Source organism: Gorilla gorilla, chromosome 3, assembly GCF_029281585.2.
Source record: "Gorilla gorilla gorilla isolate KB3781 chromosome 3, NHGRI_mGorGor1-v2.1_pri, whole genome shotgun sequence".
Taxonomy (NCBI): domain Eukaryota; kingdom Metazoa; phylum Chordata; class Mammalia; order Primates; family Hominidae; genus Gorilla; species Gorilla gorilla.
In genome coordinates, this window is record NC_073227.2 from 29,479,955 (window position 1) to 29,507,693 (window position 27,739).

General features: G+C 38.2%; 1 protein-coding gene and 1 long non-coding RNA gene across 6 annotated transcripts in view; one reads left to right on the forward strand and one right to left on the reverse strand.

Moving 5' to 3' along the window:
- The window catches only part of KCNIP4 (potassium voltage-gated channel interacting protein 4), a 1,217,373-nt gene that overhangs the window by 558,703 nt on the left and 630,931 nt on the right, over positions 1-27,739 (reverse strand). Inside the window, exon 1 of one of the 5 annotated variants that reach the window (XM_031009925.3) lies at positions 9,596-15,552. The exons of the other annotated variants lie outside the window; for them this stretch is intronic. Coding sequence (XP_030865785.1) covers positions 9,596-9,695 — 100 coding nt within the window. The 5' untranslated portion in view covers positions 9,696-15,552. Of the gene's footprint in view, positions 1-9,595; positions 15,553-27,739 lie in introns of those variants that run through there. 5 annotated transcript variants of the gene reach the window in all.
- Positions 10,252-27,739, forward strand: part of LOC129533267 (uncharacterized) — a 40,890-nt gene continuing 23,402 nt past the window's right edge. Inside the window, exons 1-2 of the long non-coding RNA XR_008679375.2 lie at positions 10,252-10,374; positions 21,065-21,129. This is a non-coding gene — a long non-coding RNA (uncharacterized lncRNA). The remainder of the gene's footprint in view (positions 10,375-21,064; positions 21,130-27,739) is intronic.

A 27,739-nucleotide genomic window follows, 5' to 3' on the forward strand; every position in this document is an offset into this window, starting at 1 on the left:
CTTCTTGCTTACCAGCTCTGGAACCTCTCTACTTGAGACTCCCCTACTATATTCATTTGATACCTCCTGAATGCCTGAGCACCAGGCACTTAGGATTTGACTCTGTGTCTTCCCATTATGTACCTTCAACAACAAGATCTGGGCCCTAACTCCCTGCTGAACCAAAGCCTGGTTCCCAGCCTCACTACAACTGTGTCATCGCATTTTGGCATACCTATTAGTTTTATAAGAATCCTTGTTTCTGCCTGTGTACCAGTAAATCTTCCCCATTTTCCTGGGCATAATACAATAAAACTAGAAAAAAGTAATATCATGAAAAGCATTCACAATAGATTTTTAAGTGAAGAGCTAGAATTCCTATAATTGTGGCTAATAAGGTTGTTTTTACAGGGATATGCAAAAATTTAATACTACAAATTTGTAAAATGGTGAAGTCCTCACCTAGAATATAATGATCACTCTATTATAGATAATGTAATTATTACAATATGTATGCTACCAAATAGCATTGTGATTTCTAACAAGTCAATTAACCTTCCTGGGCCTCAATTTACTCATAAAATGAGGAAGCTGGACTACACTTTCTATGATTCTTGCTAGTTCCAATAAATATGTATTAGTACATATACCTGGGATATTAATGTATCATTCACATCTCAACTTGGAATGTGCCCAATTAGAATATTTCCCTTTGAAGCTGATAAGTGAGGGAGAAGGAACTACTCAAAGGATAACAACATTGTCTTCTTTTTTTGTGTGCGAAATTCACCTTTTTACCTCTACTGTCACAATATTCTCACTATGGCAAGTGTTCAAGGAATATTATTTGACTTTTCAAAATTCCTTCTCTAGTAAAGTCCTATTAAGACAATTAACATTGCTCCTAAAAGTGTAATTATAAGTGTGGTATATATCCCAGGTTGTTGAAGCAACCTGGTAAGAAGAAATGAAGACTAGACCTGCTCACCCCATGTGGAAGGTAGAGGGAAAACCTAGATCAATGAAGAGGAGTGAAGTTTTGGCTTGCGCTGACACAAAAGATTGGGCCACAGGCAGTTGTTTCATATAAAGGAAGTCTGAAAATAAGTGTTGAATCCATGCCCTGGTGGTATCTGGAGCAGAGCAAAGAGGTGTCTTGGAGTAGGCAGCTATGGTACAGAAACAATATCAGGGCGTATAAAAGAAGGTAGAGTCAGGAACTGTGTAGAGACTTCCTATTTGAACCCTTCAATGGCTTTCCAGTAACAAACAGTAAGTTCTAAAGTCCTTATAATGGCCCTGTAGGGTATGACCTTGGTTCTCCCTCCATTGCTCCTCCCATTACCCTGGCAAGCTCACTCTGCTTCAGCTACACTAGCCTGCCTATGCTCCTTGGATACATGAAGCATACTTCTAACCAGAGTCTCTTGTATGTGGCGGTTCCTTTGCCTGGAATGCTCTTAACCCAGACTCTCTCATGTCTCATGCACTCATTTAAGTATTTTCAAACAAGTCAGTTCTTTGGAAAGGCTTTCTCTGACCACCCTTTGATAAATAACACCCTGTTTCTGTCCCCATGCTATATTTTGTGCTTGTCTCTATTAAATATTGGATTATATATTCCTATATATTCCTTTATTTATATTTTTGTCTTGCTTCCCCAATAGTATATAAATTTCTCAAACTCTGCAACTGTGTTCATATACTGTGCTTAGGACAACATATGGACCACAATAGAGGCACATGCAGTTAGTGAATGAATGAATGAATGAATGAAATCCAGTACAACTACTTTGATTCTTATTTTTGTAGCATTTACGGTTTGTATCTCAAAACTCAGCAGATGAACTTGCAAGAATGGAGGCTTTATCTGTTCTGCTTATGGCTGAATCTCCATTGTCTAGAACAGTAGCTGGCACTTGGGAGTTCTCAATAGATAATCTTAAATGTTGTTTACCATGAAAAAGTTCTTGTACTCTAGTTTTAAGAACGGAAATGAATTGTTCTTTGATTTTGGTAACAAGTCACCACCAGAACCAGTTTTAAACTCAACCCAATCAATCAATGACAATTTTGCATTAGTAACCATGCTTTGGAAAGCCTAAAACTCTATATAGCAACAGCAGTGTTTGGTTTTGAGTGACAGCATCTTACAAGCACAGCTCTCACTTGTTTACCAAGCAATGAAGCAACTTTTGGTTTAAGGCATTGAGCTGTGGTCTCTCTCTCTTTTTTTTTTTTTTTGATGGAAAGATGATGGTTCTTAGCTATAATGGCAAAAGACAAATAACTTATTATAATCTTATACAGGGTTCTAAGCATATACAAATACCAACTATATTAATCCACAAAACAATCAGGAGAGGGAGGTGCTATGATTATTCCAATTTAGTAGACAAAGAAACTGAAGTACTGAGGGTTGGAGTGCTTATCCAACGTCTACAGCCAAGGTGTATTCCAGCTGGGATTATTATTAAATCCAATTATTTTGGCTTCAGAGTCTGTGTTCTTAGTTTCTACATTCTATGGCTTCCCTATGAGAACTGAAACACACACTTGTTATAATTCCAGGAGCCAGATTTGTCTTGATGATTAGTCTACTGACTTAATCAAATGCTTTTCAAATAATTGTCATAAACAGTCTGGCCGGTGGGGGTGAATTTCAAACAGAGAGGTAAGGGCAGACATCTGTGGGATGGTGGCACCAAAGCAAGCAGTTAGGAAGGTACAGAATTTAGAATTTAATAATCAGCATGTTGAACAATTAAGGTAACTGCCCTTGTGACTTGTGTGTGTGTATATATTTATATATGTATGTGTGTGTGTATACATATACACATACATAAGTACGTGTGTGTGTGTGTGTGTGTATAAATATATGAATTTCTGGTAAGTCAAGTGCTATATCAAATATGTATATATATATATTTGGAAAGGAGATGAATAATTGTTATTTGAATGTGGTAACAAATTGCCACCAGACCAGTTTTAAACCCAACTCAATCAATCAGTGACATATATATTTGATATAGGACCTTGGCCTTCCAAAAATTCATCTGTGGGGTATCTCAACTGGCTACCAGATGGTAATGGCTCAGTATTACTAAACGTATTCAGACAAGTCATAGAGGTGAAAAACACCTCAATTTATGGCTAAATCTCTCAGCCTGATAGTTCTTTGTAATGGCACCTATTTCTAACCTTAAAGTTATGCCAAAAAAGCAACTTCACTATCACTCGGCCCTAAATTCTTGGACCATAAGCAGAATAACAAGAGAGCTACAATTTGAATAAGCATTTTATGAAAAAGGTTATGTTTGAAGTTTATCTTCTGAATATAATTCATTAGCTTTTTCTTTGCAGAAAAGAGTTCTGTCAGTAACAAATCATTTTTAGTTCATTTTGTCTCTCTGGGACTCAGTTTCCTTATCTATAAGATGATCAATTTGAAACTGGCAGTTTCTGCAGGATGTTTTGTTCCATGAAACTTTGAAAAATCAGAGCTACAATTATTTAAATTACTGATATATCTTCTCTTAATTTTCCCTCTTCCTCATTTTTCTGGGTTCACTATAGTACCTATGCTTTTACTAATGTCTCTACATAGAGCTAGAAGCAAAAAAAAAAAAAATGAATCAGATTCTTAAATACAATTTTTTTAATGGGCATATTCTGTAAGAGAAGTTCATACTGTGTATGACTTTTATGTATCTCTGTATGCTTTATCTTACTTGGGAATATTTATTTTGTGCAGTCACAATGAATGCCTTTTGGATTGGCGCTACAATAAAGATATTGGAATTAATCTAGACTCCTTCATTTATTTCCTTGTGATCTTAAGCAAGTTATTATTCTCCCTGAACTTCTAATTTATTCATCTGCAAAATCAAAATATCACTTTCAGTCTTGCATGATTGAGATGATAATTCCAAGGCGAGGCATATGCAACACTTTTTTTCATCCTCTTTGTCTTATACAGGTTCTCAACTAAGGTAAGCTTTCTTCCCTCCCTTGTATTCTGTTCTCAATAACTAGAACCATCAGTGTTCCTTCTTGTTTTTTACTTGCTGAGAAAGGTTGGGGCGTGTGTTTTCTGTTGATGACCATCTTCATCAAGCCTTAAAACCCAATTGATGCTTGTGTTATGCTTTAATTCAATGCTGGATGCACTTGCTTCAAAATATTACTCCAATATGGATCATCTTACTGCCTTCATCCATGCTTCAGTCAACCCAATCCATACATCTCAGACCTTTTCAGAAATAACAGTCGTCCTGGATTCAAGGTCTCACTTTTTCTCAGTAGCATCTTATGTTGAATTTCCCCCTTTCTCCAAAATCACCAGCCCTTCTCTGCCCCATCTATTTCCAGCCATCCCATTTGTCTCCCAAAGCAAAACAGATCGACTCTCAGTTTGAGAATAAACATTTCTGTCTATTTTCTTTTCAAATTTTACCCCAGATCCCAACTAAAGTGTGCGCTTGATTTGACTGAAATTTAATGCTGATTTATTCATGTTACAAGATTTTGTTTAATTTATAACATGGTGCCTTTATAATATTATTTTACTATGTTTAGAAGAGTACAGTACACATGCTTATGCTTGTTAAATAATGTAAGTGATTGAGAGTATTTCATGCATAGAATGCGTCCAAGAAAGGCTTGTGGAAAGCCATTAATGAATGCCTAATTTAACACTTTCTCCCCTTTGCAAAATTATTAGCCATTGCCCGTGATGTTGTAATGCTTAGGAAATGAAAATTATGTAATAAGATATGGAGTCTGATGGCCTGAGTTTGAATTCCAGTTTTATGACTTACTAGCTGAGTTAACCTTGATCCAAATTCAGTGGACTCTATAGGTCTAAGTTTTCTTATATCTAAAGTGTAAGTGATTACCTATCTCAAAGGATTTGGTGAAGATTAAATAAGATATTGCCATGCTATACTATATTACATGAATAATACATCTATACTATACTCTGTTTAACACATGTCTGACATATAGGTGATAATAAAAAGATATTAATATTATTTATAATTGTTTTATTTTATAGCTAAAAATTAGGATTATGTCAGTCAAGTAATAGTCTAAAATCACATGACTAATAATAAGTGAAGCTGTGATTAGAATCCAAGTTAAATAACTTTAGATCCTCTGAGTGTAATCTCTGAATATACTAAATCTTTTTCTTCCAATAGTCCCCTTTTGGGCATTAATGTTCTTGAAATAAGAAAAGATGAACCATAAGAGACCCTAAAGGTGGTATATGTATTCCCTTTATTTCATTACTAGATGGTGTAAAAAGATTGTATGTTTAAGTTTTCTAATATAAAGTATTTTTCTCTTTCTTAAACTTTACAAAGACTTCTCTGATACCCCAAAACACATAAGCGTTGGCATGCCATTGCACTGGGGGAACCAGAATGCTGGGAGAATTAGAACAAGACTGTGAATTTCAACTAAGCTATTTCAGATGGAAATCAGCCCCTCCTAGTCATCTCTAGCCCCTTGGTCCTTATTAAGCATCATGGTCTGAACACGCCATCAGTGATGTTTTTCAGTTTGCCCAATTTATTGACAGATCCAGCACTTCCCCACTTCTGTCAACAGCACAGTAGAATTAAGAACTTGGGTTCTAAAAATCCATCTTTGTGTATACAGCTAATACCTTGATTAAGCCTCTTGGGGAAGCTTGCATTACAGTATTACAGATATTTGCTAAATAAGGCGAGTTGAATAAATACAAAAGACAGCCTAGTCCTTACCCTAAGAAGGACTTAGATTACCAGTTGATTTCTTTTTGTCTTTTTATCAAAGATAATTACCAATAACAGTGACTTTTTTCAAGTCATGTGTGATAATGCATTTTTGTGAAATTTTGCTTTTATTAAGGGTGGTAGAAGGATGGTTCTTTCTTAATTCAGTAACTGCTTCAGCATAATTTAATACATATTTAGATGAAAAGTAGATATTTTCACAGCCCAGTGTTACATATAGAGATAATGAAATCGCTTTGCCATTAAAATTTTGATTCAATTTCTCCCTGGAATGCATTAACAGAAAACCACTTTCATTTTTATAGTTGAAAGAAAAAGGCAATTTACTGTTGTGAAGTTTCAGGAGTATTCCAAACCAGCATAACTCTGGAGCCTCCTAAACTCCCCACTAAGTAGAGAGAGTCTATGAATTTAAAACACTGGCCACTGGTATTATGTTTTATCCTTAAAAATCTGCTTCTCATTATTATTTTCATGCCTACTGAACTGGCATTAAGATTACTTTTCTTCAAAAGAAAATGTAATAAATATTAATGGAATTACCAAAAAAGTTAATAAATGAGTTAATAAATAATAATACGGTGTGCTTACTTGTTATTGAAACTCTAAGTTTCGAGAAACTGTATTATGAGGATGCCTGAAACAGCAGCCCCACACGTCAAATTCTAGAGCTACAGGAAAGGAAGTTTTTCTATTCTCTTGAAATACAATGAATATTTCCCTGAGGTATGATGAATTATCCCACTATGGAAGAGAAGGAAAGGTTAGTCTAACCATTATACTGTATATCAATTCCAAAATAGGCCGCTGATATCTATTTTATGGTAAATGATATGTGTTACATAAATTCTCAAATTTTAATTTCCTGTTACACTCATTGAAGTTTTGAAATTGAAAGTTCCATGGAGATTATCAAGTCCAGTTTTCTCATTTTAGAAAACTAGAAAACTAGAGAGGTAAAGTGACTTAATCCAAGGTTAGAGAAAGCAAGAGAGTAGCAGAGGAGGCATAAGCATTTGTGCTCCAACTACTATTTTATATTTTCAGGAGAAAGAATGTTACCTGCTAACTGTAACTCTTGGGTTATAAACATATGACATGGATCTCTGTGTAGTATTATGTATTCATGAATATCACACATAGATCAGAACAGGACCCAAGACTCAAGGACCTAATCCCCAGTCTTCTACAATGAAGGAGAACTCAAAGCACTTAAAGATAAGCAAATACAAATAATTTAGACTTTCATATTACCAATTTATTTTGAAGTACATGTATTCTACACATAGATAAAAGCAAAATAATAACTACATTATACAAATGTCATATTTTATATGTCCTTCAGAACAATATGCATATTTCAAACATAATAATACAAAAAAAACTACATTGTGAATACCATATATACTATAAAACAGTTGTAAGTTTACATGAGGAGGTTTAATGATTTAGGGAAAAAGTTCACAATCATCCTCATAAGGCTTTAACCTAGATTCAAGATTTTCTACTTAATATTCAAATTCTTTCATAGGACAATTGAGCAGACAGAAATAAGAAAGGTGAAATAAATCATTATCTTCTGAACTTAGACATGCAAAATGGTGCAGGAGGAAAGGAACTCTTAGGTGAAAAGAAATCTGAATGAAATAAGCATCAGTACTTTTTTTTAAGAAAGTTTCAGAAAAAAATTATGAAGATGCTAGCTTGATAATAAACATTGCTTATCCTTCTATTAATTAAAATTAGGCTGTAACTGTAGAGTGCACACATTCTGATCTATAGACTTAAACTACACACAATAAGCTACATCAATCTATTCATTTGTTTTTTATCTCCAGCTAGCAAAGTATTTAGTCAAATTAAATCTTGTTTTAAAGGGCTTCTCACTCTAAGATTTACTTTGGAGATTTGTCTTATACAGATTTCTAAATGAAAAACACTATTGCTTTATATCTCTGTCAACTTTTACGCATTAAATAATTCTTCCTTAATGTGGTTATCAACATTTTACTATTTATAATTACTTCCTAACAATCACTGGAAATCATATATGAAGTTTATATTAAAGTTTCTGAGATAGTGCATTCTCTCCATAGTATCAGTCCAAGATTGTCCTGGAGAATGCTGATATTGTAAAACGTAAAGTACAAGAGAGAAATTGTTCATACAAATCAGTAGAGCTTTGAATTTAAGTAATAATAAAAAGGAAAGACTTCATAGAGGTTAGCAGCTCTTAGAGGAAGGAAACACAAGTTCTCATTTGGGAGAGGGAATATTTGTGCTCCTGAAACAAGCAGAACCAATACTAGAGTAGGTGTCATCACCAAATCCAGATTCAAAGCCCTCCACACAAGAGCTGAAAGAATGGCCACACAACATCCATGAAATGAGATAAAACAAGTCCCTCAACAGAGCTAGGAATTCTGAGATTGTTCCATGAATTGTCAGTCTCACAGAGAATAAAAACCAGTTCATTAAAATGGGACATCCCAATCACATTTGCCAACTAAAATAACACACACAAATGAACAGAGAAGCCAAACCAAGTTACTGGTTTCATGAGAATGTACAACATGAAGTCAGTTTTAAAGAGCAATGGCCACTTCTAGATTTTAGAACTTATCCTCTTTCTAGAACTACAGATATTTCCATCAGAGAGGGCTACCAAAAGCATTCTGCAACTTATTTTAAAATTAAATAAACAAACCCAGCTCTCCACCATCCCCCGCCTCCTGCGCCCTGCATCCCCCGCCCCATGAGTTATAAATGTAGGTTTCTGGTAACCTACATCAGAGTGACACACTTATTTTAATTTGATGTTTGCTATTTGTAAACGCAATCTCATTTATGTTACACTGTGGCAGCCATTCTCTGGAGGGCTGGATTAGTTGTGGATGTAAATACATTTATAATGTATTTTCCTTTTTACTTAAGTTTAAAATTTGAAGCAAGGAAAATATCTAAACATAACTACGTCAAACATCATCTACAGCTTCTTTTAAAAATTGCTCTGCCAACTTTAGAGAAACAATGACTGGCTGTATGGAAACACACTCTCAAAATATGTTCTGAGCAGTTAGAAAATTATAATGTAAATTTACTCAGATTCCCAGGGAAACATTTAATTTAGGAAACAATAAGGACAAATACAAAATGTATTGTTTAAACAAAGAGGTGATTGATAAGGAGAACAGGAGGACGAGCCTCTAATGAACATAAACAGCAATACTTGAAAAACAATTGGCTACCTGGAATCTATGTTAAAGTCTGTTACATGAGTTAGACTCTTTTCCCCTTAGAATCTCTGTTAGCATGTAAAATAGGTAACATTATAAACACTTCTCCAGAAGACTTTATGAAAAGTCTGTCATTCTCAGGCTCCAACCTTAGACCATAAGAAATTATGTCTATTTATTTCCATTTGATCAATGTATTTGCATAGCAAGAAATGAGTGATCTCACAATATACCCAAATAAAATTTGCCGATACAATAAAAGGAGGTATTAGATAAAATAATCAAGCATCAGTATGGACTAAATACTCTCAAAATAAGCAGGTAGATCCATTACAAACCCTTAATTACTTCAGTTTTTGTTCTGACATTTTTGATCCAAAGTGTTTCTCCTAGTTTTAACATTCTCTTGTGAAAACATTACTGCAACTTACGAAAAGTTTATTTCATTAATCTTTGCTACCCTGAAAAACCTGGCTTCCTTCATGTCCATCCCAGAGTAACATTTCTCTGATCTCATTTCAGGTGCCTCTTACATTCACCTAAGACATTTTCATTGCAAAACAGAGAATTTTTAGAAGTCACTAAAAAGCACTCCCTTACCTTCTAAACCTGCTTCAATCAGCCCAAACTGTTCCAATAATTTAACAAAAAGCACAATGACGATCAGAACTGCTATCATTTCAAGCCCTTCCAAGTTCATGGTCAGCTAGGTCATGGTCCGACCACAGCCACTGAGAAGTGCTCCTCTGCCTGGCTTTCTTTGTAAAGCCATTAAACTACATTAAGAAGGCTACTGCTGGAGAAAGGGGAGGAGGAGAGCGTATGAGAGAGAGAGAGAGAGAGAGAGAGAGAGAGAGAGAGAGAGAGAGAGACAGAGGAGAGAGAGGGAGAGAGAGAGAGAGAAGGGAAAGGAGACTAGATGGAGATGGAGAGGCTGAGAAAAAGGGCGTGAGTGACAGAAAATGCATTCATCCTGTCTGCTGTAGCAGAGGCCAGAAGTAGCAGCCGGATAAAGTCGGGCCTGTCGGAATTATCGGCTTCCTCATTATCACTGATGCACAGAGAGACAGCCACGCATGAAGTCGCGGCGCAGATCACCCGAGGACCCAGGAGGTCACCAGGAACGTCCCGAGGAAACATGAGGCCCGGCGCGGAGGAGATGGCTCTGCGCCCCGGGACTCTGCGCGCTGCGCCGCCGCCACCAGTGGCTTTGTTGGGCCGGCCAGTTGCCTTGGAAACAAGAGAACCCAAGCAAGGGCTGGACTCCTGCTGCAGACAGGGAGCAGAGCACCGCACCTTGAAATACGGAGAAAAACCTGAAAACGCTAAGAGGTGGAGTGACAACTTGCATTCAGCTGTTTCAGAAACATTGTTGACCAGTAAGGAAAATCCAAATGTGTATTTTGTCCCAACTAGCTGAGTGCAGATTGCAACGAGCCTTAAGGGAGTCCTTCAATGTTGACTTTCTTTTCCATGAGTCACCTTATCCGAAAGCTCAGTCACTGAGCACTAATATTCTGGTTTAAGTAGTAACTATCATATCTTTTTGAAGCATGGGAATAATAAACTAATAAGTATTCATCATATTTGCATAGTATCTTAGAGTTTAGCAGCTACCTCCTATGCACTACCTCATACCATTCAATACACCAAAATATATACAGTATTTAATGTGTCCTTCTATCCTTTATAAATTATGATTTAAGTAAATTTGGAGCCAGGAAAAGTTTGAGAATAAAAAAAAATCCTAAAAAAAGCGGAAGTTTTTGTCTCTCTCTTGCACAACTGTTTGATCTTTTTCTTTCCTCCTAACACTGCCCAAATAGATTAGCTCCACAATTAAATACAGAATTTAAAAAAACTACGAGAGAGAGACAGCATCTTAGAAAGCCAATTAAAGTCTCCTATTTCATATATGAACAAGCTGAGGACCGAAGAGAGCAAAAGAGATGAGGCAAAAAGACAGAGCAGGATAGAATGAAGGCATCCTTCACTTGGGGTTGGCTTTTGAGGCAGTGGAGTATAAGTTTAGAATATAAACTCCAGGGACAGACTGCTGGGATCTCTTACTAGCTGTGTGACCTTAGGTAGGTTACTTAACATCTCAGTGTCTTAATGTCCTCATCTATGAAGAGAGGCATAATAGCACCTAGCTCATCACTCTGTTGAGGGAATTAATGAGTGACACTTTTAGAAAAGAGTGAGTGCTCAATCACTACCACCTCGGGTGCTTTTCACAAGTGTCTCCATGCTCTACTCAGACTTTTCTGGGTTGCCAGAGGAATCAATCTGGAGGAAGTGCAGTCCTCCTCTTATCATTCTCTTAATCAGAAACCTTCCATGGCTCCCTATTTGCCTACAGAACAAAGTTGAAGCTCCTTTGAAGAGCATCCTTTTCTCTCCATGATCTGGTACCTCCTTGAGGATTGCACCTCAGTGGTCTTACTCCTGTTGATACACTCTACCTGACAGCTCAGCTTCCTTCACCCAAACTCATTCTGGGCTTTTCCATTTCTAGGACTTTGCTAAAATTGCTCTATCTATTTAGAAAAACCTTCTTACACCATCTCTGCCTGTCAAGCTCTTAAAACTCTTTCATGGAAACTTCAACCAGAATTGGATCAAATCTCTCTTTTTTGTGTTTTTATGGTACTTTTCCTACTTATGATGTATTATATGATAGCCATATGGGTATACATTCTCTCCATTAAAGGGTAGGCTGCCAGAGGGCAGAGATCATGCCTTGCTAATCTAGATAGTCTCTACTGTGCCTCCATGGAGGGCACTTCTTACTTCATAGATGTTTGCTGGATAATAAAAGTCATCAATGATTAGGTGATTACTACACACCAGATGCTTTAATGCATTGCTCCTTCCTAGACATTCTAAAAGTAGGGATGATGATTTGCAGGTGAAACACTAGCCTCAGAGAACCTAAGTAGCAGGCTCAAGGTCACACAGCTGGTGAATGACGGAACCAAGCTTCAAATTCTGATTTGTTTAATGCAAAACCCATTACTTCATCCCATTATCCAACAGGGCTTTAAATGAATTAAAAATCCAAATATTGGCACAAGTGCTTATCAGCACGGGGTGAAGGTTATACCCAAAATGATCCCCCACACTGTTTTGTGACATTCTTTTTTTTGAGAGAGAGAGACAGGGTTTTGCTCTGTAGCCCAGGCTTGAGAGCAGTGGCGTGATCACAGCTCACTGCAGCCTTAACCTCCAGAGCTCAAGTGATCTTCCTTTCTCAGCCTCCCAAAGTGCTGGGACTACATGCATGGGCTACCGCATCTGGCTGACACACTGTTTTAGCCATTAACTCCAGTAACTTTGGAACATGAAAAGCATCCAAACTAGTAGTTAATTAAACTCAAGGATCTTTCTTCCTCCTCATTCACAGGATTAATATTACTTAAACACACACCACCGCGGAACTCGAAAGGGAGTTGTTTTTCTAGTACAGTGAACTCTGCAGAGCCCTTCAGCTTGCCTTATATATGAATGTCCATAGTCAAGTGCTTTGTGTTCACATTTAAAGTTGATGACCTGGGGCTGAGAAACATATGTAGGCAGGAACTTTTTTTTTTTTTCTTGAGATGGTGTTTCGCTCTTGTTGCCCACGTTGGAGTGCAATGGTGAGCGATCTCGGCTCACCTCAACCTCCGTCTCCTGGGTTCAAGCAATTCTCCTGCCTCAGCCTCCTGAGTAGCTGGGATTACAGGCATGCACCACCACACCCAGCTAATTTTGTATTTTTAGTAGAGACGGGGTTTCTCCATGTTGGTCAGGCTGGTTTTGAACTCCCGACCTCAGGTGATATGCCCGCCTTGGACCCCCAAAGCGTTGGGATTACAGGCGTGAGCAACTGTGCCTGGCAACTGTGCCTGGCTGGCAGGAACTATTGAAGAGCATCAGAGTGAGAGTCCTTCCACTTGGTCTGGATGTCAAAATTACGGGTTCCTTTGCTGTTATGTTTTTCTTCCCAAGGCCTGAGGGTTTTTCTTTTTTTAAATGTTTATGTCATTAGCTCCGGCCTTTGTATTTCCCTCTCTTGCAGTGCTTATCCCCATATCTTCCCATGAATAAGTGACTTGACTTAGGTCTTAGTTCCAAAATTCCTATCACAGAGAGGCCCTTTCTAACCGTACTATATAGAAAAACCTCCCTCACCTGGCCCTGGAATCACTACCCTCTGAACCAGTGTTATTTTCCTCCAAAGCATTGTCACCACCTGGCACGTATATTTGTTTATTAAGTGTCTCCTTCTGCCAGAATTGCTACAATATAAACTCCTACCCATGAGGGTAGAGATTTTTGTTTGTCTTGTTCAATATAATATCCTCAATCCCAGAATGGTGCCTGGTAAATAAGAGGGAGTGAGTGGTTGTTGAATGAATAATCTGATTGATATTCTCACCTAAAAAGCTACCTGCTCTCTCACTGATCTGGCAGAGCCCAATTTCCTGTTACCAGCATGCCTCTTCTGCCTGTGGAGCCTGAGAGATTTCCAAACTTTTTTTTTTTAGGAAGTCCTATTCCTACTGCTTCTTTTTAAGGTGAGCCATGAGCACTGCATGCTCACACATATTGGCTGTGCTCTATCTTCAGCATTTAATGTGAATATGATTTGTGGTTCCTGCCCACGTGAACAATGAAAGCAATACAAGGAAGGCAGCCAAGAAGGTTGCCCTGCCCAAAATATCTTAAAATCACTGGTGTGGATGATAAGTACCTTGGATAGCATCCACTCTCATCCCTTCATTTTCAGCTAAAAGAACACTGCAATCTAAATAAGTAAAGTTACTTAACTACATATGCAACTCTTACCTTCAAGTCGCAGCGTGGATTCAAACTAAAATATTAATCCAATATATTTTCTTCCTGTAGGGCCTTGAATTCCCTTTTAAAAGAGAAATATTACGAGCATCCAACAGAAAGAGGAAACTTAAATACTGGCTCCAAATCTTTGTCCTCATTTGGATGACTTAAACTTGCTAAGCTTTGGTTTGCTGGTCTTCAAAATGAGGCCAATATCCCTCCTTCAGGGAAGTGTTGTGAGGATTAGGGGCAATAATATTTCTAAATGATACTTAATCTCCATGGAGCACATACGTTTTCAGGCAGTGGGCCTAACACATAGAATCTTCCTTTCTAAATACCCCTCTTTGAGGAAGAGAGGGGTTTACATTTCCATCTTATGGATGAGGAAACAACGGCTTGTGAAGGACTAGTCAATTTCCCCCACATCCCAAAGCATCTGAAGCCAGTGGGGCTGATAGCTGCTTGCTGATGGTCATAACATTTTCCCATGTGTCTCATGTAACAGTGGCCAGGAATACCCAAAGCATTCAATGAAACAAACATCACCAGCATAAGTAACCCAACACTTGATTGTGACTTTTTAAAAGATTTCTCGCCCTTTCTGCATTAATGTTAGATACAAGAAAGTTCTGTGCCCCTGCCGTGTGTGTGTGTGTGTGTGTGTGTGTGTGTGTGTGTGTGTAGCAGATAAGTATGAAGCGGCAGTGAGAGAAAAGGGACACTCTTGTGACAGTTTGCCAAAATTTTCTTCTCTGCAATGCATTCTCACGTAACTACTGAGGAGGGTGAGAGGCTGTTTCAGGCACCCCCATTTAAAGAAGTTTCTTCAAAGCAATTTTGGGGAGTCCTTCAGCTCAGGCTCTACTGCTGCATGAAGGTTATCTCTTGCCTGTCCTCAGAAAAATGAACGTGCTTAATTAGAGACACTCTTACTTTCGCACTTCAGAGCATACCCCTAAAGTGCAGTTTATTCAAAATCACCAGTTAACTCACAGTAATGAACCCATTTCTGCTTTGATTCCAGCAATACGGCTTTTGGAAGAAAAATAATGTTTATAAAATGAAAGATGAGTTTGCCCTTTGATGAACTGAGGCAGGGAACAAAGGGATTTTGGCACGTTATGTCTTTCTAGATTCCAGGCTGGGAAGGCTTTAAAGAGAAGAGGAGAAAGGGGGCGAACTTTCTCTACGCTTTCACCACAGAGTCCCAGTGTGTTGGCCTTCTCAAGACCTAACCTTCATTCAGTTTGTTTCTGATTGTTCATCTTTCATTCAATTGCTAAAGTTGTGGTCCAGGTACTATATAAGCCAGTATGAGTAATAAAAAGATGAATACCCATTTTTCCATGAGCTGATTATTAAGTATTTCATACCTGTACAAAAATATCACTTGTAGCCCATAAATATATCTATGTACCCACAAAATTAAAAATTAAAAAAATATACCCTTGGTCTTCACTAGCTTAAAATCTATTAAAAACAAAATTTAGCTGGTAATAGCTCATGTGTGTAGAATAATCACTATCTGAGAGACTAGCACACGGAGCACTTTATATGGATTATTTCACTGTATCCTCTGTAAACCCTATGAGGCAGCTACTAATGCTATCTCCATTTTGCAAGGGGAAATTGAGGAATGGAGGCCTCATTGGATTATACCAGGAAATATCCAGCTCAGGATTGAAATCCAAGTCTGACTCCAGTGATCAAGAGATAATATTTTAGATGCCATTGAAAACACCTGAAATTCAAAGCAGCATCTGGTAAAAGTCTTTAAGAAAGTATGGAAAGTACCATGAGATCAGGGAAAGCTGACAGGCTCTAATGGTAGTGGCAGGTAGGGAAATCGAACTAAGATCAGCTTTATAGAGATCACGTTGGGCTCGTACTATGTAGATACTAGGTGGTATTTTTCTTTTCATAGCAAAGGCAATGTATATTACATGACTAATGGAGAAGAAAACTAGTCTTGCCAGAAATTTTTTTTTTTTTTTGAGACAAGGCCTTGCTTTTTCACCTAGGATGGAATGCAGTGGCCCGATCTCAGCTCACTGCAACTTCCACCACCTCCCAGGTTCAAGCAGTTCTCCCATCTCAGCCTCCCTAGTAGCTGGGAGTGCAGGCGCATCACCACAACCAGCTAATTTTTGTATTTTTAGTAGAGATGGGGTTTCACCATCTCTAGGGCTAGGCTGGTCTTGAACTCCTGACCTCATGTGATCCGTCCGCCTCTGCCTCCCAAAGTGCTGGGACTACAGGTGTGAGCCACCACACCCAGCCTTGCCAGAGAATTTACCCAGAGCCTGAAAGAACAGTCAAAACCCATCTCAAATCACTTGCCCAGGTGCTCCTGGAAAGTTTCTTCCCCTCATTTTTCAGACCATCTCTCATTCTGGTGCGCAAAATCAGCATCAGTGACCTGCCTTTAACTTCCTTTGGCACTTACTTGATCCAAGAGAAGCCTGGCTGAATCTTAGGATTGAGTGAATAGAAAGCAAATTTGGCCCTTCAAAATGAACTGAAAGAAAACGAGCAGAAGGCAAAGGCATCACATAATAAATGTATTTCTTTCTTCTTTTTTTTTTCTTTTTCTGAGACGGAATCTCGCTCTGTTGCCCAAGCTGGAGTGCAGTGGCGCGATTTCGGGTCATTGGAAGCTCCACCTCCGAGGTTCAAGCCATTCTCCTGCCTCAGCCTCCCGAGTAGCTGGGACTACAGGCACGTGCACCACGTCGGCTAATTTTTTGTATTTTAATAGAGACGGGGTTTCACCATGTTAGCCAGGATGGTCTAGATCGCCTAACCTCGTGATCCGCCCGCCTCGACCTCCCAAAGTGCTGGGATTACAGGAGTGAGCCACTGTGCCTGGCCTGAGAAATGCATTCCAATAATAATGTGAAAAGACAATGAGCCGCATTTATGGCAGAGGCAGTACAATGCAGAGGTTAATAGTATGCTTGGGTTTAAATCCCCACTTTGTTTCTTTAGAGCCTTGTGACTTTGGGCAAATTGCTGAGATGAGTCACACAAAGCACTTAGAACAGAGACTGTCACTGTGTAAATGCTCAATAAATAATAGCTGTTATTGTTATTTATTGAGCTCTTGCTACACATCAAGTACTGTTCTAATTGAATTATCTTAATATGTCCATATAACAAACTCAATGAACCAAGTACTATTATTATTCCTAGCCACTATATGGATAAGAAGGACTAGGGCATCTGCAATTGAGGTGGAATTCTAAGGAAAACACATTGCTTATACCCACCCATGAAGTTGACCACCATCTTCACCACGAGTAATATAGGAAGAAATTATAAACTTACAATGGCTTGGTTTTTAAATTGTTCTTCTTAAAAATGATGGAAATCACCTGTTATCCCAGCACTTTGGGAGGCCTAGGTGGGCGGATCATGAGGTCAAGAGATCGAGACCATCCTGGCCAACATGGTGAAACCCCATCTCTACTAAAAATACAAAAATTAACTGGGTGTGATGGCGCTTGCCTGTAGTCCCAGCTACTTGGGAGGCTGAGGCAGGAGAACCGCTTGAACCCAGGAGGTAGAGGTTGCAGTGAGCCGAGATCATGCCACTGCACTCCAGTCTGGTGTCAGGGCAAGACTCTGTCTCAAAAAAAAAGAAAAAAGAAAACAAAAATGTAAACAGCCTGAAAATAACTATCTTGAACACTGATATTTGAGGACATCTTTGTCACCTTCCATTCTGAAACATTCCACAAGATGAACAGATGCAGTGAGGTGTTGGCATGACATCAGACTACAGATTCTACTCAAATTCAAGTGGGGTTTCAAAGGGTCCTATCATCATATCGTTGAGGAAACCCACCTTCAAGGGCATATTTGACTGCTTCATAAGTCTCATCAGCCCCATGATCCATGAATCACACTGTAGTTCTAGACTAGTCTAGTCTTATTTGGTCTAGTTCCATGACTAGACAATATTCTTAATGATGAAGGATCAACACCATACCCAGAATTCACCACCCATCCTTGTCCTAAGAATAAATAGCAAACACAAGCTGCTCAGTGGGTAAAGGTAGTTAAATGGAAGAACAATAGACAGGGACTCAAAAAACTAATTTGAGCTGTACATTACCGCATTCTTAAAGGGCTGAAGACAAATGGGAGGAAAGGAATTGGTAGCAAGAGTGTCCAGCACCGGCAAGAGAGAACAGAGAACTAAGCTGTTATATATATGTATTGACTCGTGCTCAAACTGTTATGTGCATCAGCATTAACTAGAAATCTCCCTAAAAAGGAATCCTCAGACCTTTCCCAGAGATTCTCATTTCATAGGTTTTAGGTAGAGACCCTGGATCTCCATTTTTCTCAAAAGTTCTAATGATTCTTATGCAGGACTTCTCTGGACCACACTGTGAGAAACACTGCATTAATCTGCTCAAACACCCTCACCCATGTAAGGAACACATTCTCCCAGCTCATCAAAACTAGCTGAGAGTCACACCTTTTACAAACTTGACATGGTTAAGAATAGACAGGGGTTCCTTTGGTTTCTCAAACTTCTCTGGAAAGTTTTTTCTTCGAATAAAACTAAGGCATTTTAAACAGATTGGGAATAGACACAAGTTTCTATTCCATATTTAAAGGGTTTTTTGTTTGTTTGTTTTTATTCACGTCATTCATTTCCTGCATTCATGACAACTTTCTCTCATCAATGAGCTTTAGATACAAACTTTAGTAGAGACAGAGGACTGTGAATGATCCCACACTTTTCTGCATTGCTTCATAACCTAGCTCCCATCTTTGATCTGTCCCTGGAGAATCCATCTTTCAGCTCCAAATGTAATCACTTAAGTGAAGGGCAGAACTGATGTGCAGCCATCTTAATAGCGAAGCTAAGTGAAGTAAATAGAATTGATGGATACAAATGTTCAGAAGTGTGAAGCTGATTTAGATAAAGTAGATATTTCAGTTTGAGATCTAATAAAAAGCAAAACAGCAGCCACATGGAGCCCTTTCCCATTACTCCCTGGGGCTAATCTTTATCTAAATCAATACTATAAAAGTAACAAAAGACACAAAGTTGTCTGATGCATAATTCATTTATTATGAACTCATGTAAGATGCAAATAATTGAAACAGGATTATTTATGTGATCATTAAACCCAGGGGTAATTTCAACAGATTTTTAGCCCTGGCTAATAAAAATCTTAGTTGTGGATACATATTTAGCCAGATTTCCTTCCAAATATCGTCTCCTCCAACAAATTATTCCTCATTACAGCTGACATGTTGTACTTCCTCACTGTAATAGAGTATAAATAATTGTTTATCCTATTATTTTATTGCACCAAAGAAATATAAAATGTAAAAAGCAATATACAACAATCTCCTTGACAATTATTCATGCTTATATGCTGTAGTTTAATTACTAACAATTCTAACTGACTCACTTGTTATTAACTTTGATTTTAAACAGAAAAATTTCAAATAAAAAACCTATGATAACCAAATTAAACTAGAATCGAATTATGAATACTAATTAAGTATATATTTTATTTGAAAAACACACAGGACATCGTTAGTAGAACCACACAGAAAAGAAAAATTATCCTCAGTGCAATGGAAATGTAACCCATTAAATAATACAAAGTGGCCTCAAAGAATTAAAGATTAGCTTGTATGGATAACTGAGAGCATGCTATGTTAAATTTATTATAAGCAGACTAAAACTCTTTTGAAGGGTCATCAAAACAAGCCAGTCAAGCCTGACCTGCTGGTTTGATAACTCAGGATGGCACCTCTCTGAGGTGCAATACTATGGTATTGTTTCATAGTTTTCTACTGCTGCATAGCACATCATCCCAAATTGAGTGACTTAGAACAACACAAATTTATTATTTCACAGTTTCTGTGGATAAGGAGTCTGGGTACGGGTTAGCAGAGTGCTCTATTCAGGCTTAAATCAAGATGTGGGCTCAGGCTGTGATCATATCTGAAGCTCTGTGTCCTCTTCTAAGATCACAGTTTGTTGAAAGGATTCATTTCCTTGTAGTTTTATGACTGAGTTCCCCCGTTTTCTTGCTAGCTGTTGGACAGGGACCACTCTCATCTCCTAGACATTGCTCTTGGTGCCATGTTCTGTCTGCAATGTGGTAGGTTGCTCTTTCAATGCTAGCAAGAAATGTCTTCCACACTTCAAATTTCTCTGACCTCTTTTCAGGGCTTGGCCGATTAGGTCAGGCTCACTTGGGATTGCATCCCTTTGGATTAACTCAAAGTCAACTGATTAGGAACCTTAGTTACAGCTACAAAATCTTTTCACCCATATAGGGTACCAAAATTATGGTAGCAATATCCTATCATAGTAACAAATCCAATTCACGCTTGGAGGAAAGGGATTATATAGGGTGTGTACATCAGGGTCATTTTAGGTGTGCAATCGTGAGGACTATTCTAGAATTCTGCCTACCACAACAGGTTTCCACTGTAACTGCTGAGTGGCATGCTAGGTGTTCTGTGGTTGTAGGAGGCTGAAGGATATTTTTTTTTATCTCATGCATTTTTCAAACTATATCTGAGGGGAGGCTCAGCATAGAACTACTGGACATTTGGCCACTGAATGCACAGAAGCTAATAGAAAGATGTAAAGTCCTGGAGTGTAAGCTGTCTATTAACAAGTCATGGTAACAAGGAAAGGAGAATGGCCAGAAAATGCCAATGCAAAACTCTGGCTACCTAGTGTGGTTAGACTATATGTTGAATAGCTGGCTTCATCCACTGAAATGTATAAGGCAGAAAGAACTATCTAGAAAAGGATGAAGAGTACCATATTTGGGACCTTAACACTGTAGCTTGGGGCTCCATTTCTTTTAGAGCAGATTCTTCTTGTATTTATAGTTTTATTTTTATTTTTCCTGCTTCCTGTTGCTCTGCTCTGGCTATGTTTCCACTATAGTTATGGCTGATCTTATGATCTATTCACTTCCTCAAGTTAGATGATAGTGAAATACTGCCTGGACACAAATCCTAACTGGATACTTCACTGGCTACACAGCTTTGGGTAAATACCATCTTTCAGTCTCAGTTACATTACCTATACAACACAGATAGTAGTAACATCTCAGAGTTGTTAAGTTGAAATACAGTTGACCCTTGAACGACATAGGTTAGAGCCCCACAGACCAACTTATACACAGACTTCTATCTCTGCCACCTCTGAGACAGCAAGACCAACTTCTCTTCCTTCTCCCTCCTCAGCCTACTCAATGTGAAGATGACAAAGATGAAAGCCTTTATGATGATCTACTTCCACTTAATAAATGGTAAGCATAGTCTCTCTTCTTTATGATTTTCTTAATTTTTTTTTACTAGCTTGCTTTCTTGTAAGAATTCAGCATATAATACATATACAACGCATGTGTTAATCAACTGTTTGTAATAGATCAGGCTTCTGGTCAACAGTAGGCTATCAATACCTCAATTTTTGGACAGCTAAAAGTTATACACAGATTTTCAACTGTGGGGGGGCCAGTGCCCTTACCTCTGCATTATTTAAAGGTCAACTGCCCTTAAAATACATCAAGCTCCCAGACAGTACCAAATCGACATTAAATAAATACTATTGTTAGTGTCATAATTAGTACAAGGTGGGTGTTACGGTTATTTTGCTCCCAAGATATACCCAGAATCTAGGGCCATGTCTGATTTATGGCATCCACTCAACACATGACTGTCACAATTCTGTGAAGCCTCTCTTCCCTTCTGATCTACCCACTGTATACCTTGCCAAAGTGAAAGGAACATGTAATTCCCCAGCTTCAATTTTCAGTGGTATTTTGCTGGTATATTTCATTTTGCAGAATGAAATCCGAAGTCATGGCAAGGCATTCAAAACCCCTACCAACTTTCCAAGGAACTATCCATCCTCATCTCCTGACCGACTGTGCTCACACTCTGTGTTCAGGTCATGAGACACTACTGCTGTAACCCAAATGCCAGGGTGATTCCTCCAACTGCTTCCTTTTCCTTCTGAGAAATTCTTACCCATCATTTAAAAATCAGCTTAAATCCTTCCACTTGGGTGGAGTCTTTCATGAGCCCATCTTCCAAAGACAAGATTAACCCCTTCTTCTTTCTGCTTTGTAACTATATTCAACTACTATCCTTTCAAGATTTATGAGCAGGTTGACATACTATGTCCTGTACAAAACTATGAATCCTGGGGAGGAAGGGCCATATCTGATTTATGTTTCTCTCCTCAGTACTTATCCATGTGCCTGAAATATATTAGTTGATCGGTAAATGTTGCAGTAAATGAAGGAGGAATGGAAAGGAAAAAAAGAAAGAAAAAAATGAATGGCATGCTATCTGGAGGGTACAAGGAAGATTTAAGCCAAAAGCATAACCCTGCAACAAAAATCACCATGTCTAGAATTCAACCATTAAAGATTTAATTTTTCACATTAAGCATTTCAGGTGTCCTGAAAATAACTCAAATGGCAGAAAACTTTAATCATTAACACCATGATATAACAGATTTTCATTTGTCACCTTTGTGCATGAAAAGTGAGACCACTGGCAACCTGGGAACTTGAAGCTGGTTGGCACTAATGTGTGAAGGCTATGTTGAGAGTCAGTTTGATAGCAAGTACAGAAGCTTAACCAGCAAAATAGCTAGCTAGTTGAACTGGAAAATCCAGAGTTATTTTAAGACAACGCAGAACGTTCCAGGACAATCCAGCGAATCACCAATGTGCTAAATGATGCTTCTTCCTCCTGTTTTATTTTCTATATTAACTGTTTACTGTATTGAACATTCAAATGCATTGTCTTGAAATAATTATGTACTTGCTACCACCCTACTGATTGATACAGGCTGCCAAATTATTAAACCAAGTTTACAGAAGTCAGCTTCTGTTCTGGGAATAACTGGCTCGGGGTTTTATAATATATATTCCTTTTCTTTAGGTACCCAAAAATGCCCAGCATGGTATTCTCAAAGGTAACATCACTTTGTTCTTATGAGCTGCTCTGGCCTTCACATTTCTTAGATGGCCATTCAGGAGATACTTACAAGACGATTTAGTGTTCTTGTGGGATATAAATGCTTGCCATTAGCAAAGGGAAAACTTGGCAATTGGTATGGAGTATCAAGTATTTCAAATAGTTTTTACTATTGAGTTGGATTTGATCAAACTCTCAACTTACATGCCAACTATCCCCTTTTCATATTTTAAATCCTTAATGATTTAACATAAAGTCCATCAGCACATTTTGATTAATGAACATAGAAATCATTTTTATTAACTAATATGAAGTTGTAAAAATATGTTTACTATTCTGTGTCCAAAAACACCTTTAATAATTTCTCCATGGATCTCTTTATTTTGAGAATAAAAGGTAACAATTTATGGAGGAAATCAAATGAGCAAATATCTATTTAAATAAACCAAGGATTTTTCAAGGGATTGTTAACAATAATGTTGACAACTTGGTAAACAAGCAAACACTAACTCCTATTATACATATAAGGTGACAATGTGTGACTATAAAGAATAGAAAGTGTGCATATTTATCAAGAAATCATTGAGAAGCTATATTATGGTTATAATGGTGCTGGCCTTGCAGAAACATTTCGGAGATCCTCTTTTGAGAACTGATATGGTTTGGCTGTGCCCCCACCCAAATCTCATCTTGAATTCCCACTTGTTGTGGGAGGGACCCGGTGGGAGGTAATTGAATCACAGGAGCAGGTCTTTCCCATGCTGTTCTCATGATAGTGAATAAGTCCCAGGAGATCTGATGGTTTTAAAAACAGGAGTCTTCCTGCACAAGCTCTCTACTATTCTCTGCTGCCATGTGAGGCGTGTCTTTCACTTTCCACCATGATTGTGAGGCCTCCCCAGCCATGTGGAGCTGTAAGTCCAATAAACCTCTTTATTTTGTAAATTGCCTAGTCTTGGGTATGTCTTTACCAGCAGTGTGAAAACAGACTAATACAGGAACTGTCTTTAAATCCGATTTATAAATCATCCTTCCCTGCCTGCTCTAGCTGACACCTGGCTGCCCTCAGGCTCAAACTTTCCAAACCTCTTCAAATCACATTTTGATGATCACTGATTTACTTCTTGTAAACAGCTTTACCAAAGAGGGAGACATTTTAAAAAAGACAGGTAAAATGACACACAAGTAACTTAGCTATTCTCATTAGCTCATGTAAAGGTTTGCTACGGAAAAAGATTGAAATTAATGGTTAGAATAAGCCTTTTGTGTTATCATTAAATTTCAATTATGTACAATCCTTGCTTACATTACCTGGAATAATTGGAAGTTCACAGCATCACTGTGAGTCAAAGCAATCCTAATAATTAATTTCTTGCTACTCAAGGTAGAAAGAGCCTCTATAATTCTACTCTATTTGGAAAAGGTATCATAGATTCACTATTCACTTAAGCCACTGACTTTGAATGTTTGAAATGGGATTTTGAAAAGGTCATTTTTCTACATATTTTATCATTTATTTGCTTTTATATTTTTTGAGAGTTATGCATTGTGTATATAAGTACTGTGCCACTATTGTACCACCAAATAGTGGAAGCGAAAATGACACACTACTCGTGTTTTTTTCTTTCTAAAATCCTGGGTTTTTTTGCAGTGCTTTTTGATATGTGTCTTATTAACTGCAAGTTTATACATGAACTTAGGATTCATTTGTTAAAGAGCCTGAGCATGAAGAGAAGCTTATTTTTCTCTTCATGAGTGTAATCCTGCAGTTTTACAAGGTTAGTAAAAACCCTCTTGGGTTTATATGTTTCCTGGACATTAGAAACATGAAGAGTCTTTCAATGAGAAATTGTTTGAAAGGGAATTATATTTAGGCCATAAACAAGCTGTGAAAAAAAACTCAACATAATCCCTCCTGTTAAAAACGTTGAACTCCAGAATTTTACTAAATTGATAATGGTTGTACACACCTGTGAAGAATGAGGAACAACTCTAAGCAGATGACCTATCACAACAATTTAAAGAGAGAACTTATGAAATAAGTTGGAGAAAAATGCACTAAAATACATTCAACGAGGTGCGAATTCTAGCCTGGTACTTAGGGCCTGCTCTATTCATAGGCAAAGGAAAATGGAAAAGATAAATCTAAAGGGAGCCAAGACCTGTCTGCTTCCCAAGGTCTACCAGGCACGGCTTGATCATGCTGGCTTTGCTTACAGCTTTGATCATTTGGTTGCAATTGACAGGTACTTGGACAAATCATGTCTGCAGTCAGAATGGACTTAAGGAATAACAAATCAACAGACACATGTTATACACGGAGTGAACCTTGCCTTCAGCCTTGCTGTGAACTTATACTGCAGTTCTTATAACTAGTTTTCCCCTTATGTCTAAATCCATAGTTTATTCCTAGTACCTGCCTCTCAATTACCCAGAATCTTTTCCTAGAAACTCTTCTAATGCTACCACCACTCTGCAACTCTGGAGGCTGCCTTCTCCTGGACATTCCACTGTTATGTCTAGGCCCATCATATCTTGCTGAATTCCTCAGAAATTTGAATCACCTAGTAGCCTGATAAATATCTATGCACACTGGATAGTCCTCCCCTTGTGAAGGTGAACTTCTTTCTACCCATGGTCAAGACCATCCAGTATATTCTCCTGGCCACCCTACACAGATGCACACAAGACACACACACAGATCCAAACAGACATCAGTCAAAAACTTTTCCACAACAATCAGCTCACTTCCACAAAAACAGAATCCTTTAGGGTGTGTTTTTGTTTTACAAAACTTGTTGTGTCCCACTAATGGATAGCAAAATCAACTTGATGAGTTCATGATTAGCAGTATGGAATAGAAAAGAAAAAGAAAAAAGAATAGGATAGAACTGGTGAGTGTTTTGCAAATAGAAAAGGCATTATTTTGTGAAATCCTTTTCAGTTATATTTATTTGTGTTTTTCTATATGTTCCTGGTTATGATAAAAAATGCACTTCTTACTGTAGTTCATCATCAGGAGAGTTTTCTAAACCATGTATTAGAGCACTTGGAGAGAAAAGCATCATTTCTACAGTTAACCTTATTGAAATTGTAAATTTGTGATCTGAAACAGATTACACATTAAACCAGTACTTCATTACAGACACAGCAACAAAACACAATTTCATCTGATAAGCAAGTTATCTTCAAGGAAGCAGATAAGCAGAGTTTGGAGGGAACAGGCATCTAAATAATTACATTTTGATGGCACAATGAGGAAATAATCTCTGTGATTGAATGGTTTACCGATTTAGGTGCTCTGGCCTGAAGGTGCCTGGCTAAGCAGGGGCTAGCATACTCGGGCACTGGGAAACTTGAAAGAGTGTGTCAAGGAAACTATAGAGAAGGGCTTGGCATAGGTGAGCTCCAAGTGTATAATCATTCTATTGCTAACAAATTGTGTTGGGTAGAACTGGTGAAGAACAATGATGGTGAGATCTTATATGTGTTTATGTGTTAGCATTTTTTAAAGGATTTTTATACCTACTATAGTGTTTTAGTGAGGCATCTTAGATGCAAAATGTAAGGTGGTGCTCATTCTCAGGATTTGCAAGTACCCTGTGAGCTTTGCTTTCCTGGCCCCAGTCTAGGTCCTGTACATGAGATATGACAGTATTGATTCCTAGGCTGGAAGCGGTGGCTCATGCCTGTAATCTCAGCACTTTGGGAGACCAAGGCGGGTGGATCACTTGAGGCCAGGAATTTCAGACCAGCCTGGCCAACATGGCGAAGCCCCATCTCTACTAAAAAGACAAAAATTAGCTGGGCATGGTGGTACGTGCCTGTAATCCCATCTGCTCTGAAGGCTGAGGCAGGAAAATTGCTTAAACCCAAGAGGTTGCAACAAACTGAGATGGTGCCACTGTACTCAAGCCTGGGCAATAGAGCAAGAATCTGTCTTAAAAAAAAAAAAAAAAAAAAGAGGAAAGTTAGTCCTGCAGAATTTTAGCTGAAAGGTCATGAATTGTGGTAAATCTGAGTTTAAACCTTTGGCCTCCTGAGTTCTGGAAAAAATGCATTTTTTAATCTACTTCAAAAGACCTCAGTAAGAACTTATTCTGCATACATTTGCAAAGTAATGAACTGGCAAGATAAAGAGCCATACTATGGTTATTTGTTATGAAATGTTTGTTCAGAATAAAAGAATGGCAAAATGCAGCCAGCAAGGTTTCAGCCTTGAATCCTGCATTTAGTTTGAGGCACTTCCATTCCAGAAAGACAAAGACAAATTAAAAACCATTTAGAGAATGATAAAAAGATGAGTAGGGAAAAGAAAGGTTTGATTTATGAGGCTAGATTAAAGGAGATAAATGCCTATTATGTGGCTAAGTGACAACCAGGGAAGATAAGAATCTACAGATATTGGGAAGATATAAGTATAGGTAATAGAGAAGACGTCTAAGTGTTCTACAAGATAGAACTAGTAAGAAAAATGGAATAAAATATTAAATGGGTAGACAATATGAAGAAGGCTTTTGGCAAAAGGATTAAGTGGGTAGCAATACAACATGGAAGATGGAGGGGTAGGAGGAAGAAGAGGGAGAAGAAGGGAGAATAAAAAGAACAGGAGTATGAGGAAGAAGAAAATGAAGGAAGAAACAAGGAAGGAGGAAGGGAATGAAGAATGTGAAGAGAGAGAAGGAAGGAGAGAAGGAAGGCAGGAGGGAGGCAGTGGGAGAAGTGGGGAAGGAGGGAAGGAAGGAAAGAAGGGAGGGAGGGAGAGAGGAAGGAAGGAAGGAGGGAGGGAGAAAAGGAGGGAAGGAGAAAAAGAAGAAGGGAAGGAAGGGAAGGAAGGAAGGAGTAAGGAAAAAGCAAGGAAGGAAGAAAGGAAGTAGGGAGGAAGGGACAGAGGGAAGGAAGGAAGGAAGAAAGGTTGGAAGGAGGGAG